This window comes from Stenella coeruleoalba, assembly GCF_951394435.1.
Source record: "Stenella coeruleoalba genome assembly, chromosome: 19".
Classification (NCBI taxonomy): Eukaryota; Metazoa; Chordata; class Mammalia; order Artiodactyla; family Delphinidae; genus Stenella; species Stenella coeruleoalba.
Window position 1 is genome coordinate 21,010,461 of NC_137165.1, and position 13,625 is coordinate 21,024,085.

The window sequence follows — 13,625 nt, forward strand, 5'->3', positions numbered from 1 at the left end:
CCTCTCAACTCGGGCCACACTCCGAGCAAATGCTGTGATGTCCTTCTGGGCAAAGGATTCGCGGGTGCTCCGGGTGGGTCTGTTGCAGGCAGCATCCTCACCTCCCATCCTGGTCGATGGGGCACCTGGTGCTCCAGACCTCAGGCCAGGAGCCCAGCCCCGGGTCTGGAGGGAGGGGATGGCCAGACGGAGCTCATCCTGTCCCCACAGATGGCCGAGGCAGAAGCAGTGCAGCTGAAGGAGGAGGGCAACCGGCATTTCCAGCGCCAGGACTACAAGGCCGCAGCAAAGAGCTATAGCCAAGCCCTGAAGCTGACCAAGGATAAGGCCCTCCTGGCCACGCTCTATCGGAACCGGGCAGCCTGTGGCCTGAAAACGGTCTGGGATGAAGAGGGGCAGGGAGCTGAGGGCCAGGGCTAGGATGCAGGGGTATGGAGGCAGCCCCCTCATCCTGACGGGCACGCCTATCAACCCAGCCCTCTCACTGGACCCCTCAGGTTGGAGAAGGGTGCCTCCCACTGCTTTCTGGTACCCATTGCCTGACCCAGTCCTCTGGGAGACAGAAATTCATCCATGGAGATAGTTCTCATCCCGCGGGAAGCAGCCTCATGGGAAGTGGCATCATGACAGGGGCCTTTCATAGGTTATTTCGTGGCATTTCAACTGCAGACCATGAGGTCGCTGCTGCTTCCATGCCCATATCACAGATAACAAACTCAAGACTCAGAGGAGGGCTCAGTAACTTCCCCAAGATCTCCAGGTAGTTAGTAGCAGAGCTGGGTTCAAACCCGAGTTTGCCTGATGCCAAAGCTCGTCCACTTTTCCATACCCAGTGAGGGGCGCTCCCCTGGCCTCTGACAGTGGCAGCTGCCAGCGAGCCCTCTCTCCTCGCCTCGGGGACCCTCTCTGGCTGTCACTGTGTCGGGCCCACATTAACCAAGTTTCCTCCTTCCCCGTTTCTCAGGAGAGCTATGTTCAGGCGGCTTCAGATGCCTCAAGAGGTGAGCCCCCCTCACTCGGGCCTTGCCCTCCTTCCCTCCCCTTCTGCATCCCTGTTTAGTCTAAGATGCTCTCGACACTCGCAGGGATGACCAATTGTATAAACGCCATCCTGGGCATTGTAGGTGGGGCTTCAGATGTACCATCCTTATGTGAAAGGAGAGCTCCAGAAAAGCCATCCCTAAGTCACGGTTTTACATGTTAAATATGCTGGGGCAGCTTCTTTGCTTAGAAGGTTGCTTCCAGAAATCCTTTTGTCACGGTAAGGACACAGCCAGTTTGTTGGAAGTTTGGATATGTTCATATGGGATGGCAGGGGGAGAGGGCTGGTTCCCATAACCAGGGCATCAGCCTGGTCCACTCTGTGGGGACCGGGCTTCCTGAGGGGAAGACGGAGGCACTATTTCATTCCACAGACACTAGGAGGAATAAACATACGTCAACGCTGGCCATGGAGTGCCTCAACTTCTGAGAGAACTTAGGCTTAAGAGCACGATCAAAATGGGAACACTTCTCCTGGCTGCATTTTTAGGGCTATAATATGCAGAATGAAGGGGATTCTCCTCTGCATAGGTCCGTGTTGGGGTTTGATTTGGTCACTTTTTTTTAGGAGAAACAGAGATAGTCTGAGTGAGTTCAGAAGGGAGGGACCCAGCTGGAAAGGGGAATGGAAACACGTCCTGTGAAGAGCAGGGAAGTGGCAATATTTAGCTCAGAGAAGGAACTCCCAGGTAGGACAGGGAGCTGCCTTCAAATACCTAAAAGGCTGTCACAAGGAAGAAGGATTGGATTTCATCTCACGTGTTCCAGGGCTAGACTCAAGACAAAAGGGCAAAGTTACAGGAAGATATGTTTCAGGTGGGAGGAGGGAAGGGCTCTCCGAAGGAGCTGTCTGCCTTGAGAAGGAAGGAGCTCCCGGACTGCTGGAGGTATGCAAGCACCAGCTGGATGAGCCTTTGGCAGGGATCACTGAGCCGAGACTGGAGAGTCAGGAATTAGACAAGATGACCCTTAAGCTCCCTTCCAACCCTGAGACTGTAATTCTTACCGCTTCCCTAACAAAGGGGAGGCTTGGACCAGATAGTCTACATGGATGCATACTCTCCAAGGAAGGCACAGAAGCCCTGCAGTTGGGGGCAGCGGTGGGGGAGGGGAAGGTGGTCTGTAGCCCGGCCCCCTGAGGCCTTGCCTGTCCCCCTTGCTAGCCATCGACATCAACTCCTCGGACATCAAGGCTCTGTATCGGCGATGCCAGGCACTGGAGCACCTGGGGAAGTTGGCCCAGGCCTTCAAGGATGTGCAATGCTGTGCCACCCTGGAGCCACGGAACCAAAACTTCCAGGAGACGCTGAGGAGGCTCAACACCAGCATCCAGGAGAAGGTGAGCCGGACCCCTGCGCATAATCCTTGGCTGCCTCTCCCCATTCCTAGTAGGGACCAGTTAGGGGAGCGGGACATCAGGCAGGGCTGGCCTACCTCCACATCCTTGGATGAGTGATCAGAGATGCCGTGATGCTTGTTCGAGGGTGCAAGCCAGCCAGAACTAGAACATCAGTCTTTTAAATTCCAGTTGGAGGCTTTTTAAAAAACTGCAACTCAGTATGTCTGCACCATGATCTTCCTCTCTGGGGGGACAAAGGCAGCCAGGAGAAACCTAGGACCTGGGGGAAGGGCATTGCTGGGGATGGAGGACAGCCAGGAACCAGTAGGAACAGGGAATCTTTTCTAGGAAAGTGGAGTGGGGTCGGGAGAACTTGGACCAGAGATGAGGAATCCTGCACCCTAATACTGGCTTAGCTACCGATTTTCTGAGGGACCCCTTGGGGTGTTGCTTTCCCCACTGTAAGAGCGGGAAGGTAACTGATCACGCAGCTCCTTGCTCCAAGACACAGTAACTTCTTTGTGCCTGGGGCAGTCCCATGGTGGGACCATGTCGTACTGTCCAGAGTGCAGACTCAAGGGCTGAGAAAATACAGACTAAGGAGTGATGGAAATAGGTGGCACTGTAGACCAGCAGAAAAAAGCAGTGGGAGGTGCAGATGGAGCTGGCAAGATGGGGGATGATGGATCTGTTAGGTCGCTTTATGAAAGCTTCAGAGCACTGGGGTTGGGAGAGTGAGGGATGAGACATTCAAAAATAATGGTTTTAATTTGCTTGAAAAGGTACTTAGAAACGGCTTCAGGTTTCCGATCCTGGAGATATATTTCTGTTTTAGCCCGTATATATTTTTAAAATTTTATTTTATTTATTTATTTTTGGCTGCGTTGGGTCTTTGTTGCTGCACGCGGGCTTTCTCTTGTTGCGGTGAGCAGGGGCTACTCTTCATTGCAGTGCGCGGGCTTCTCACTGCGGTGGCTTCTCTTGTCGCGGAGCATGGGCTCTAGGTGCACGGGCTTCAGCAGTCGTGGCTCACGGGCTCTAGAGCGCAGGCTCAGTAGTTGTGGCGCACGGGCTTAGTTGATCCGCGCCATGTGGGATCTTCCCGGACCAGGGCTTGACCCCCGTGTCCCCTGCATTGGCAGGCAGATTCTCAACCATTGCGCCACCAGGGAAGCCCTTTAGCCCATATTAAAATGTCTAATAGCTAATTGTTTACTAGACTTCAAAACTGGGGTGATGATCCTTTGCCTTCCAAGACTTGTGAAGACCAAATGGGATGGCGAATATAACCAGACTGTCAGCTTTGTGGGGCAAGGACTTGACTTTGTTCTCCATTCTATACAGTGTCTGACTCATAGTAGTTGTTCAGTAAATGTTTGTTGAATGAATGAATGATGGAGGGAGACAGGAAGCTATTAATTGAGATGAACTTTATGTGGAGCCAACTGGAATGACGGGGACCCCTGCCTGCCTTCTTCCCCACTCCCTCCTCTCTCCTCAGCTCCGTGTGCAGTTCTCCACAGACTCGAGGGTACAGAAGATGTTTGAGATTCTCCTGGATGGAAACAGTAAAGCTGATAAGCTGGAGAAGGTGGGTGCTGGGCCAGCAGCGGGTGGTCTTGGGACCTGCCAGGTAACTGCACTTCCACTGCAGACTCTGCTCCTGTGTCTGTCGCCGACAGGTTGCAGGCCAGGGAGGAGGCTCCTTGGAGAAACTAAACAAAATTGATTTTGATATTTTAAAACATTGCATTAAATACAAATTTATTAAATGCATTGCATTTACAAATTTATTAAACTTATTTACATATTACATACAAATTTATTAAATTTATTAAATGCATTGCATTTATCTTGATTACAGAGGTTTTTGGTGCCCCGTAAATTTTGCACCCAAGGTGTCTTTCTTGCCTCACCCTACTTTTGGCCCTGAGAAACAATGACACATTAAAATAATGTTTTATTCCATTTCAAATCATTGCAACAAGTCATTCTGAAATATGAAAATCTTTATTCAGAATACCATCCTCTTAGCCAAATTTGCTGCATTTTTAAAATGTTCCTAGGGACTTCCCTAGTGGTCCAGTAGTTAAGACTGTGCTCCCAATGCAAGGTGCCCGGGTTCAATCCCTGGACAGGGAACTAGATCCCACATGCGTGCCACAACTAAAAGAGTTCGCATGCCACAACTAAGGAGCCCATGTGCCTCAACTAAGACCCGGTGCAACCAAATAAATTAATTAATTAAATAAATTTTATAAAATAAAACGTTTCTAGTCCTTCAGAGAAAAAAAAAAAGAATATCTGAATATGTATAAGAACTTGGCAGACAACGCCTGGGGAATTTTTGTTAGTTTAATGGTCAATAAGTCCATATAATATGCAGCTATCTTTTATAGCAAACTCTTATGAGGACTTAAGTTGTTATAGATGAAAGTAGTTCGAGAAGTACAAAGTCCTTGACTGACAGAGCGATGATGGTTCAGCTCATGCTTGCCTGGGATTCTCTAATCAGCCTCCCTACCTATTTGTCTACCTCCTCCTTTTCCTGCCTCATGAGTTCTTTGCCCAACCCCAGGGTCTCAGGGCCTGTTCAAGGCCTCCTCTCCAGATCTGGGGCCTTTTAAGGAATTTCGATCCTCAGTTGGTTGCCTGTGGTTAAGGAGGGCCGAATGTACTATGTCATTTTATATAAGGGACTTGAGCATACGTGGATTTTGTTATCCGTGGGGGTCCTGGAAAAAATCCCCTGCGGATACTGAGGGATGACTGTATATACATCCTCAAGGAGGAAGGCTTTAGGGTAGGAAGACACTTGAAAACCCAGCTCAACTGTCTATTTTTACAGACAGGAATCTGGGGCCCAGAGAGGTGCTATGACTTGCCCAAGGTCACACAGCTAGCATGTGGCAGAATCAGCACTCAAACCCAGGGCTTTCAAATCCCATCTTGTGCTCTGTCTGCCCACAACCTTCAACCTTCCTGAGAACCCCCTGCAACTTCAGATCTCCCTAAACAGATAAACGAACAAACAATGCCAAAACCATATTCGAAGAACTTTTTTTTTTTTTTTTTTCAGTACGCGGGCCTCTCACTGCTGTGGCCTCTCGCAGCATGTGGGATCCTCCTGGGCTGGGGCATGAACCCGTGTCCCCTGCATTGGCAGGCGGATTCTCAACCACTGCGCCACCAGGGAAGCCCCGAAGAACATTTTTCATGGAAAAATAATTTCCCATGTGAAATCACTTCACTTCTGTTAGAAGATAAACTGAGACATATAAAAATTCTAAGAATTTATTTGAGCAAAATCTGTTTGAATTGGGCAGCGCGAAAACAGAAGTGGTTGGGGTACTCCACCGACAGGAGCTAGGAAAAAGACGTTTATAGAAAACAGGTGGAAGCAAAACAAGGGAATTATTTGACTGGCTATAGCTGAAGCAGTTGCATTATTTGGGAAAGGCTCATTAGCTGTTTGTGACTGGTCATCCTTAAGGTTCGATTTCTTAAACTTGAGGCAATACAGGGTTAGGTTTTGCTTTGTTTTGTGTTTTTTTAAATTGAATTATAGTTGATTTGCAATGTTGTGTTAATTTCTGCTGTACAGCCAAGTGTGGTTTGGGTTTGCTTACTTAGTTGCTTAGGCATTGAAGCCACCTCCTTGTTTAATTAATTTAACATTTCCCTACCTTTTTAAAGTCCTTATCCACAAGCATATATACACAGGTTTATTTCACCATAAGTGCAATCAGAGTGAACCTGTGATTCTGTTTCTGCTTACGAATGTTTTTTCCAAGCTTCTTCTGAGTCTTTTCATTCATGACTTTAATGGCTGCAATATATTTCATCCAGTTGGTCTTTATTGCAAGTTACTCTGTTTCTTGTTTTGAATTATATTCTTGGGCTATGTTCCCATGAGTAGGATTATAGGGCAAAAGAATATAAAGATGTTTTGAAGACCTAGTCCTTGCACCAGCCCCTGCACTTGGCTCATGGCCAAGGCCTCTGCAGCCAGACTTCCCTCATGACCTTCATTGTTTCCTCCCTCCTTCAGGCGGCCAACAACCTCATTGTTCTCAGCCGTGAGGAAGCAGGGGCTGAGAGGATCTTCCAGAACAACGGTGTGGCCCTGTTGCGGCAGCTTTTGGACACTAAGAGGCCTGAGCTGATGTTGGCTGCAGTACGGACCCTGTCGGGCATGTGTAGTGGCCACCGAGCTAGGGTGAGGGCAGGGCCAGGGTTCATGGCATGGAGGGCTGCCAGTCTGAGGACCTGGCATTGACCTGTGGGCAGGGCGTGGCTGGCATGGATAGACCCTGATACAACGTCTAAAGTGTCTCCCCTCAACCTTGGTTGTATGGCCCCAGATTCAACAGAGATTGATCCTTTTATTTTTTCTTTGAGCTGGGAATGGGTCTGACTAAACAAAGATAAGTTTCTTGAAAGTGGTTTATGCGGAAGAGCTGAATGCAAAGGTTATGATAGTTTACAGTTTTTCATATTAACTCTTCAAAACCCAGTGTGCATTTTACCTCACAAGCACATCTCAATGTGAACTCGCTGCATTACACGTGTTCAATGCCTCCCCTGTGGCGAGTGGCTACTGTATTGGATGGAGCAGCTCTACACCTCTGGAAAGGGGCATGGCTTGTGTCAAGGGCCTTCCCAGGCCACGGGTCCCATGAGGCATTGGCTGCCTGATCTTCTGTCCCTCCTGCACAGGGCAGCTATCACCCACTCCCTAACCTGCATGGCAGCTGGAAGGGGAGGGCAGACAGCTGACTGTGCTCCTTGCTGGGGGCGTCTAGGCCACAGCGATTCTCCATGCAGTCCGGATAGACCGAATCTGCAGCCTCATGGCCGTGGAGAATGAAGAGCTGCCTCTGACCGTCTGCAACCTGCTCCAGGCCATCATCGACGCTCTGTCTGGGGAGGACAAGCGAGAGCATCGAGGGAAGGAAGAGGCCCTGGTTCTGGGTAGGAAACAGTTTTCAGCCTTGGTTCAAGGGGGTGGAGGTAAGGAAGTGTCAGTTACCACCTTAGACTGGGCGTTCCGTGCATGTGGAGGTGGCCTGGTTATATTTTTACATTTATTTTCTGATGATAAAAGTAACAGAGGCACAGCCGCATAATTTACGACAGCTAAAAGGTGGAAGCATCCCAAGTGTCTATCGATGGATGAATGGAGAAACAAAATGTGGTGTCCATCTATACAGTGGAGTATTGTTTGGCCTTAAAAAGGCAGGAAATTCTGACACATGCTACAACATGGAGAAACCTCGAGGACACTATGTTAAGTGAAATAAGCCAGTCACAACAAGACAAATACTGTATGATTCCATGTATATGTGATTTCAAAAACAGTCAAACTCATAGAAACAGAAAGTAGAATGATGGTTGCCAGGGGCGGGGGAGGAGGAAATAAGGAATTGTTTGATGGGATAGAGTTTCAGTTTTGCAAGGTGAAAAAAGTTCTGTGGATGGATTGTGGTGCTGGTTGCACAACGGTGTTTATGTGCTTAATGCCACTGAACTGCATACTTTAAAACAGTTAAAATGGTAAATTTTATTTTATGCATGTTTTACAACAATTTTTATAAGTAACAGGGGCTTATGGAGAAATGTGGAAAATTTTAGAAATATGTAAAGATGAAAAAAATCCCAACAACCTGTAATCACCCCTCCAGATAACCACTACTATCACTGCCATGTGTATCCTTCCAGTCTTTTTTCTATAAAGTATTTTATTTATTTTTAAATTAATTAATTATTTTCTGGGCCTGCATTGGGTCTTCATTGCTGCGCAAGGGCTTTCTCTAGTTGCTGTGAGCGGGGGCTACTCTTCATTGCGGTGCGTGGGCTTCTCAGTGCGGTGGCTTCTCTTGTTGCGGAGCACGGGCTCTAGGCGCGCGGGCTTCAGTAGTTGTGTTTCACGGGCTCTAGAGCACAGGCTCAATAGTTGTGGTGCACGGGCTTAGTTGCTCCGCGGCATGTGGGATCTGCCCGGACCAGGGATCGAACCCGCATCCCCTGTATTGGCAGGCAGATTCTTAACCACTGCGCCACCAGGGAAGTCCCCCTTCCAGTCTTTCTTCTATCCCTCCATATAAATATCTATTTAACAAAGTTGGGATTCAGCTATGGATATTTTTGTGTTTTTCTCCTTTCTGAGCATTATATTACTATTGCATACCGTTTAATATTCTTAAAGAGGATTCCTTTTTACTTGAATAATTATTAATTTAACATTTGTCTCATTCCTGCATATATGCACATACAAACTCAGGCTTCTTCCTGTATATCCAGGTCCTAGACATCATTTTACAACTTCCTGTTCTGGCTGGGAAGGTCACAGAGGCAGGTTCACTCATAGAAAGCTTGATCTTAAATAATTTCATTACACGCCATTGTATGGATATATCATAACTCATCAATCAGCTCTATATTGTTGGAGATTTAGATTGCCTTTAATTTCATACTTATAAAAAACACTTCGGTAGCTATTCTTAACATAAACCTATATTTGCATTTGTAATTATTTTCTTGGAACAAATTCCTAGAAATGGGAGTACTAAGTTAAATGCTATGAACATAACTAAAGGTCTTTCACTACCTTACTTTCGAACTCCTTTTGAGAGGGTGCATCAGTTTTTACTCTCACCAAGTGATGTTAAGAGTTCCAGCCTCAAATCATTCTCACCAGATTCAAATACTATCATTCTTAAAGATATTTTCCTATTCAGTAAGTAATAATTATCTGTTTGAATTTTTAAAATTTACGAATTAGACATTATTTTTCCTTATCCTTATTAGCCATTTGGATTTCTTTGTCTTCAAATGGTTTGTTCATGTTGTTATCTATTTCCTCTGTTGGAGTATCAGTGTTTTTCTTATTGATTCCTAAGAGCTCTTTGTGTATTAGTAATTAACCTGCTTGGAGTCTTGAATTCTTGATGTGGTTCTGACTTACTATGGTAAGGATCCTTTTCTGCACTAGAATTATTGGAGGGTCCAACATGGCTTCACTTGGATGGCTGGTGGTTAACTGGAGATGCTGGCCAGGGTGTCTTGGTTTTACTCCTTGTAGCCTCTCTGGTGGGCAGCTTGGGTGTCTATGTAACATGGTGGCTGCATTTTGAATGGACAAGCCCCAATGTGTAAGTGCTTTTTAAGCCTCTGAGTGTGCCGTAAGGTCACATGAGCAATCCAGGGCCAGTGTGGGAGGGAACTCCCCAAGAGAATGAATACTGAGAGGTGTGGTTCATTGGGGGCCATGACTTCCTCCGGAGGGAGTGAGCTGTTGGACATCTCTGCTGAATAATTCTTCCATATATTGATTTCAAATCTGTCCCCTTGTAATCCCACTCACTTCTGGTCCCTGTTCTGCCCTGTGGAACCTCACAGAATAAGTCTGTTATCTCACATACTTTTATCTGAAGACAAGCTATCATGTACATTTGTGGCTTTCCTTCACCAGTTAGATAGCCCAATTCCTTCATCATTTATTTATATGACATGGCTTGGAGATCTTTCCTTTTCTACTTGCCTGCCTGCTTGCCTTTGGGCTACAATCTAGAATGAGGACAAAAATCTCCAAGTTCCAGAGAGTTCAGACCGCAAAAGCAGGAGGAGGCATTTGCCTTTAAGATCCCCAGTGGGCAGGGAAGACCTGGCATCCCAGGCAAATGCTTGAATTTCAGGCTCCCAGCATGTCTGAATCTGCGGGGAGTAAAATGTCTATAAAGGAGTGTCAATTTCCTTCCTGGAAAACAGTTTATTAAATCAGTGTATTAAAAACTGCACGAAGCACCTTTGGATCCCTGCCCATCGTTGCCTGGGAGTGAAGAACTTTCTAAGAACCAGACTGTTCAAGAATGGAATGGGCTGCCATAGAAGTCGGTGTTCAGAGCGGCTGGAGGACCCCTTGGGGGTGTTGTCTAGAGATCTCCCTCCCTTTTTTGGAGTGAGATACTATACTCTCCTAGGAAATTCCAAAATCTGGGAAGCAGTGGATTCAATATTTCCAGAGGCCTTCCAGAAGCCTCTGCCATCCCTTGTCCTATATACCTGAGACACCCTGGTCCTCTCTATTTACCCCTGTCCTCTCCTTCCTCAGACACTAAGAAGGACCTGAAGCAGATCACCAACCACCTGCTTGACATGCTGGTCAGTAAGAAGGTGTCTGGCCAGGGCAGGGATCAGGCCCTGAACCTGCTCAATAAGAACGTCCCCAGGAAGGACCTCGCCATTCACGACAACTCACGCACCATCTATGTGGTGGATAACGGTGAGGAGGTGGGAGGGTCTGGGGCTCATGCCAGCCTTTCCAGTGGGCACCAGGGTACCAGGCAACCAGCAGAAGGTGGAAGGGGTGCAGCTCTTGTCTGGGAGAAGTCTTCATTTCCAACTGAAAAGCCAGGAAAAGTCATTAGCATATTAGGATCCACCAGTGGGCTGGTGAAGGCATAGGTCCAGGCTCTGAATTCAGGACCTGAACACACCCAGAACACACTCAAAAACATCTGGGTGGAGTTTCCTGACAAGCGAGGCAAGTGCCAAAAAAACCCAAACAAGACTCCACCAACAAGGGGTAACGTTCCTGAAGTCTCAGGATGGCAAAATACAGGCCTTCCAGAGGGAGAAATGGCACCTGTGTACGTTATACAAAGTCCAGTAACAATGTGCCAGGAGATAGTCACTAAATTTGTCAGCTCCAGGGCATCACCCCTCTCCTAAATCACCTTGTTCAACTGTTCAAGAATCATACCTGTGGCTTTATGATCTGCTGTGATAAATTCTCCCACAGGTATAATGACATATAGACCAGACCTTGTTCTAAAAGGTTCAAGTCAGCTTATAGCAGCTTTACCTTTATTCTCTTTTGATACAGCACTTCCCCTGTTTGGTTTTCACAGATCTCAGCAAAGTTCATGTGTAAGTGCTTAGACTTGAACAAATTACTCTAGTGCTTTAACCCTCCCCCTCTCAACACCCTCCCCCCATCCCAGTTTGGTCTTCTCTCATGTATTACAAAGCCTGGGCATTGACAATTGACTTTTCTCTGCGCTAGGATTTAGGCCCAACCACATGGTTTATAGGATGGGGGTGGGATGGGGAGCAGTATCTGAAAACTGGGCTGAAGACTTGGGTAGGGGAGCCACCAGGCAGGGTAGGGGAACCACCAGGATGTCAAGCCTGAAGTAAGTTTTTGGGTTCAGGGAGGGGCAGACATGGACAAGGAGGAGGTCCAGAGTGTTCTAGCAAAAGAGAATGAGATGCTCAAGGCAAGGGCAGAGTGGAAGGGAAGGGTAGGGGGTGAGGCTGGGGAGGTAGAGCAGGTGCATTTGATGAAGGCCTTTGACAGCCAGGCTGGGGGCTTTGCGTTGGTTCATCAGGCCCCTTCCAATGACTCTCCAGCCCTCCCAGTGCTTTTGTGTGTGTGTTAAAATACACAGCACAAAATTTACTGCCAGGCACTTTTATTTTCGATCTTTACTTTTTTTTTTTTTTTTTTTTTTTTGTGGTACACGGGTCTCTCACTGTTGTGGCCTCTCCCGTTGCGGAGCACAGGCTCTGGACGCGCAGGCCCAGCGGCCATGGCTTACGGGCCCAGCTGCTCCGCGGCATGTGGGATCTTCCTGGACTGGGGCACGAACCCGTGTCCCCTGCATCAGCAGGCGGACTCTCAACCACTGCGCCACCGGGGAAGCCCGATCTTTACATTTTTAAAATTAATTTTTATTGGAATATAGTTGCTTTACAATGTTGTGTTAGTTTCTGTACAGCAAAATGAATCGGCTATGCATATACATGCCAAGCACTTTTGATTCCCTGCTACATCCAGAGTTTCATGCCTCCCAATGTTTACCTAGGATGTTTCCCCTCCCGTTTACCTGTCCCACCCAAGGTCTGACCAGCTCCTAGCCAACCTCTACAACCTGGCTCTGAAATCAAGCTATTGTCCCCACAGCAGTGTAGTGTAACAGTTAACATCGTGGGCTTTGAAATCAGACATTGCTGGGAGAGGGTTGCTGCTATGTCACTTGCCAGTTATGTGATCCTGGGCAAGTTACTTGGCTTCTCCATGTCTTGGTTTTCTGCTCTGATCGATGGCGATAATGATTCATACTAACCAGTAGGGTCAATGTTAGGATTAAATGAGATAATGTATAGAAAGCTCTTGGCACATAGTAAGTGCTCCAAATAACTTGAAACTCTTGCTTTGTTCGAGTGAATCACACCATTTGCGGTGTCACTGTTCTGTCCTTATTTACACCTTGTTGTAATCTTTATACATCTGTCTTCCCTTCCCTGTATTGTGAGCTTTTTGATGTCAGGATTGTCTTTTATTTTGGTAGCCAGTACCTAAAAGGTGGTTGTTTATTCGTTCACTTATTCATTCATTTATTCAACAAATACTTAATGGTCGAATTAGCCTGGTGGGTAATAGGAAGCCACTGAAGTTTCTTCAACAGAAGAGAAGAGAAGGGATAATAACCATAAATAGTAAACGTTATATTTACTAAACAAATAATAAATATTTATTGAGTGTCATGATGTGCCTGGAATGGCACTAGGCAGTTTCCATACATTATCTCACTGAATCCTCAAACCCTATGAGGAAGGCAGTATTGTTCCCATTTTACAAAAAAAGAAACTGAAGTCTGGGGAAAAGAGAGCATAAAATAGCATTTGAGGAAGATTATACATCAACCCACAAAATGTTAGCACTGGTAGAGTCCTCTGAGATCAAATAGTCCTGACTTTGTAAATGCTGAAAACAGAAGCCCATAGCGGGAGGCTAATTGCTCAGGTAGAGGCAGAGTCAGGGGTAGAACCTGGCTCTCTTGGCCCCATCCCAGTGCCCTTCACGTTGGATAAGCTACATGCTGCCTAAAGAGCTCTGGTGATAAAACAGGACTGAGCGAGAAGGAGCGTTTGTGAAGACAGAGCCCGGCAAGCATCTTACACTTGCTGCTGTCTGTCTTGCAGGCCTGAGGAAGATCCTGAAGGTAGTGGGGCAGGTTCCAGATCTGCCGTCCTGCTTGCCCCTGACTGACAACACCCGAATGCTGGCCTCTATCCTCATCAACAAGCTCTATGACGATCTGCGCTGTGACCCGGAGCGTGATCACTTCCGCAAGATCTGCGAGGAGTACATCACGTGAGTTTCCTGGAGGGTCGAGTAACTGCAAGTGTAGGACTGGTTGCTCTAAAGCCGGTAAAGAGGCAAGGCTGGTGGAAAGGA

General features: G+C 47.2%; 1 protein-coding gene across 3 annotated transcripts in view; it reads left to right on the top strand.

The window, feature by feature from the left end:
• Positions 1-210: 210 nt before the first annotated feature.
• Positions 211-13,625, top strand: part of UNC45B (unc-45 myosin chaperone B) — a gene marked incomplete at its 5' end in the record, with an annotated part of 29,524 nt that continues 16,109 nt past the window's right edge. For all 3 annotated transcript variants that reach the window (XM_079905168.1, XM_079905169.1, XM_079905170.1), the window contains 8 exons: positions 211-378; positions 965-1,001; positions 2,205-2,380; positions 3,882-3,971; positions 6,432-6,599; positions 7,186-7,354; positions 10,494-10,664; positions 13,370-13,541. In XM_079905168.1, the coding sequence (XP_079761294.1) occupies positions 211-378; positions 965-1,001; positions 2,205-2,380; positions 3,882-3,971; positions 6,432-6,599; positions 7,186-7,354; positions 10,494-10,664; positions 13,370-13,541 (1,151 nt within the window). The remainder of the gene's footprint in view (positions 379-964; positions 1,002-2,204; positions 2,381-3,881; positions 3,972-6,431; positions 6,600-7,185; positions 7,355-10,493; positions 10,665-13,369; positions 13,542-13,625) is intronic.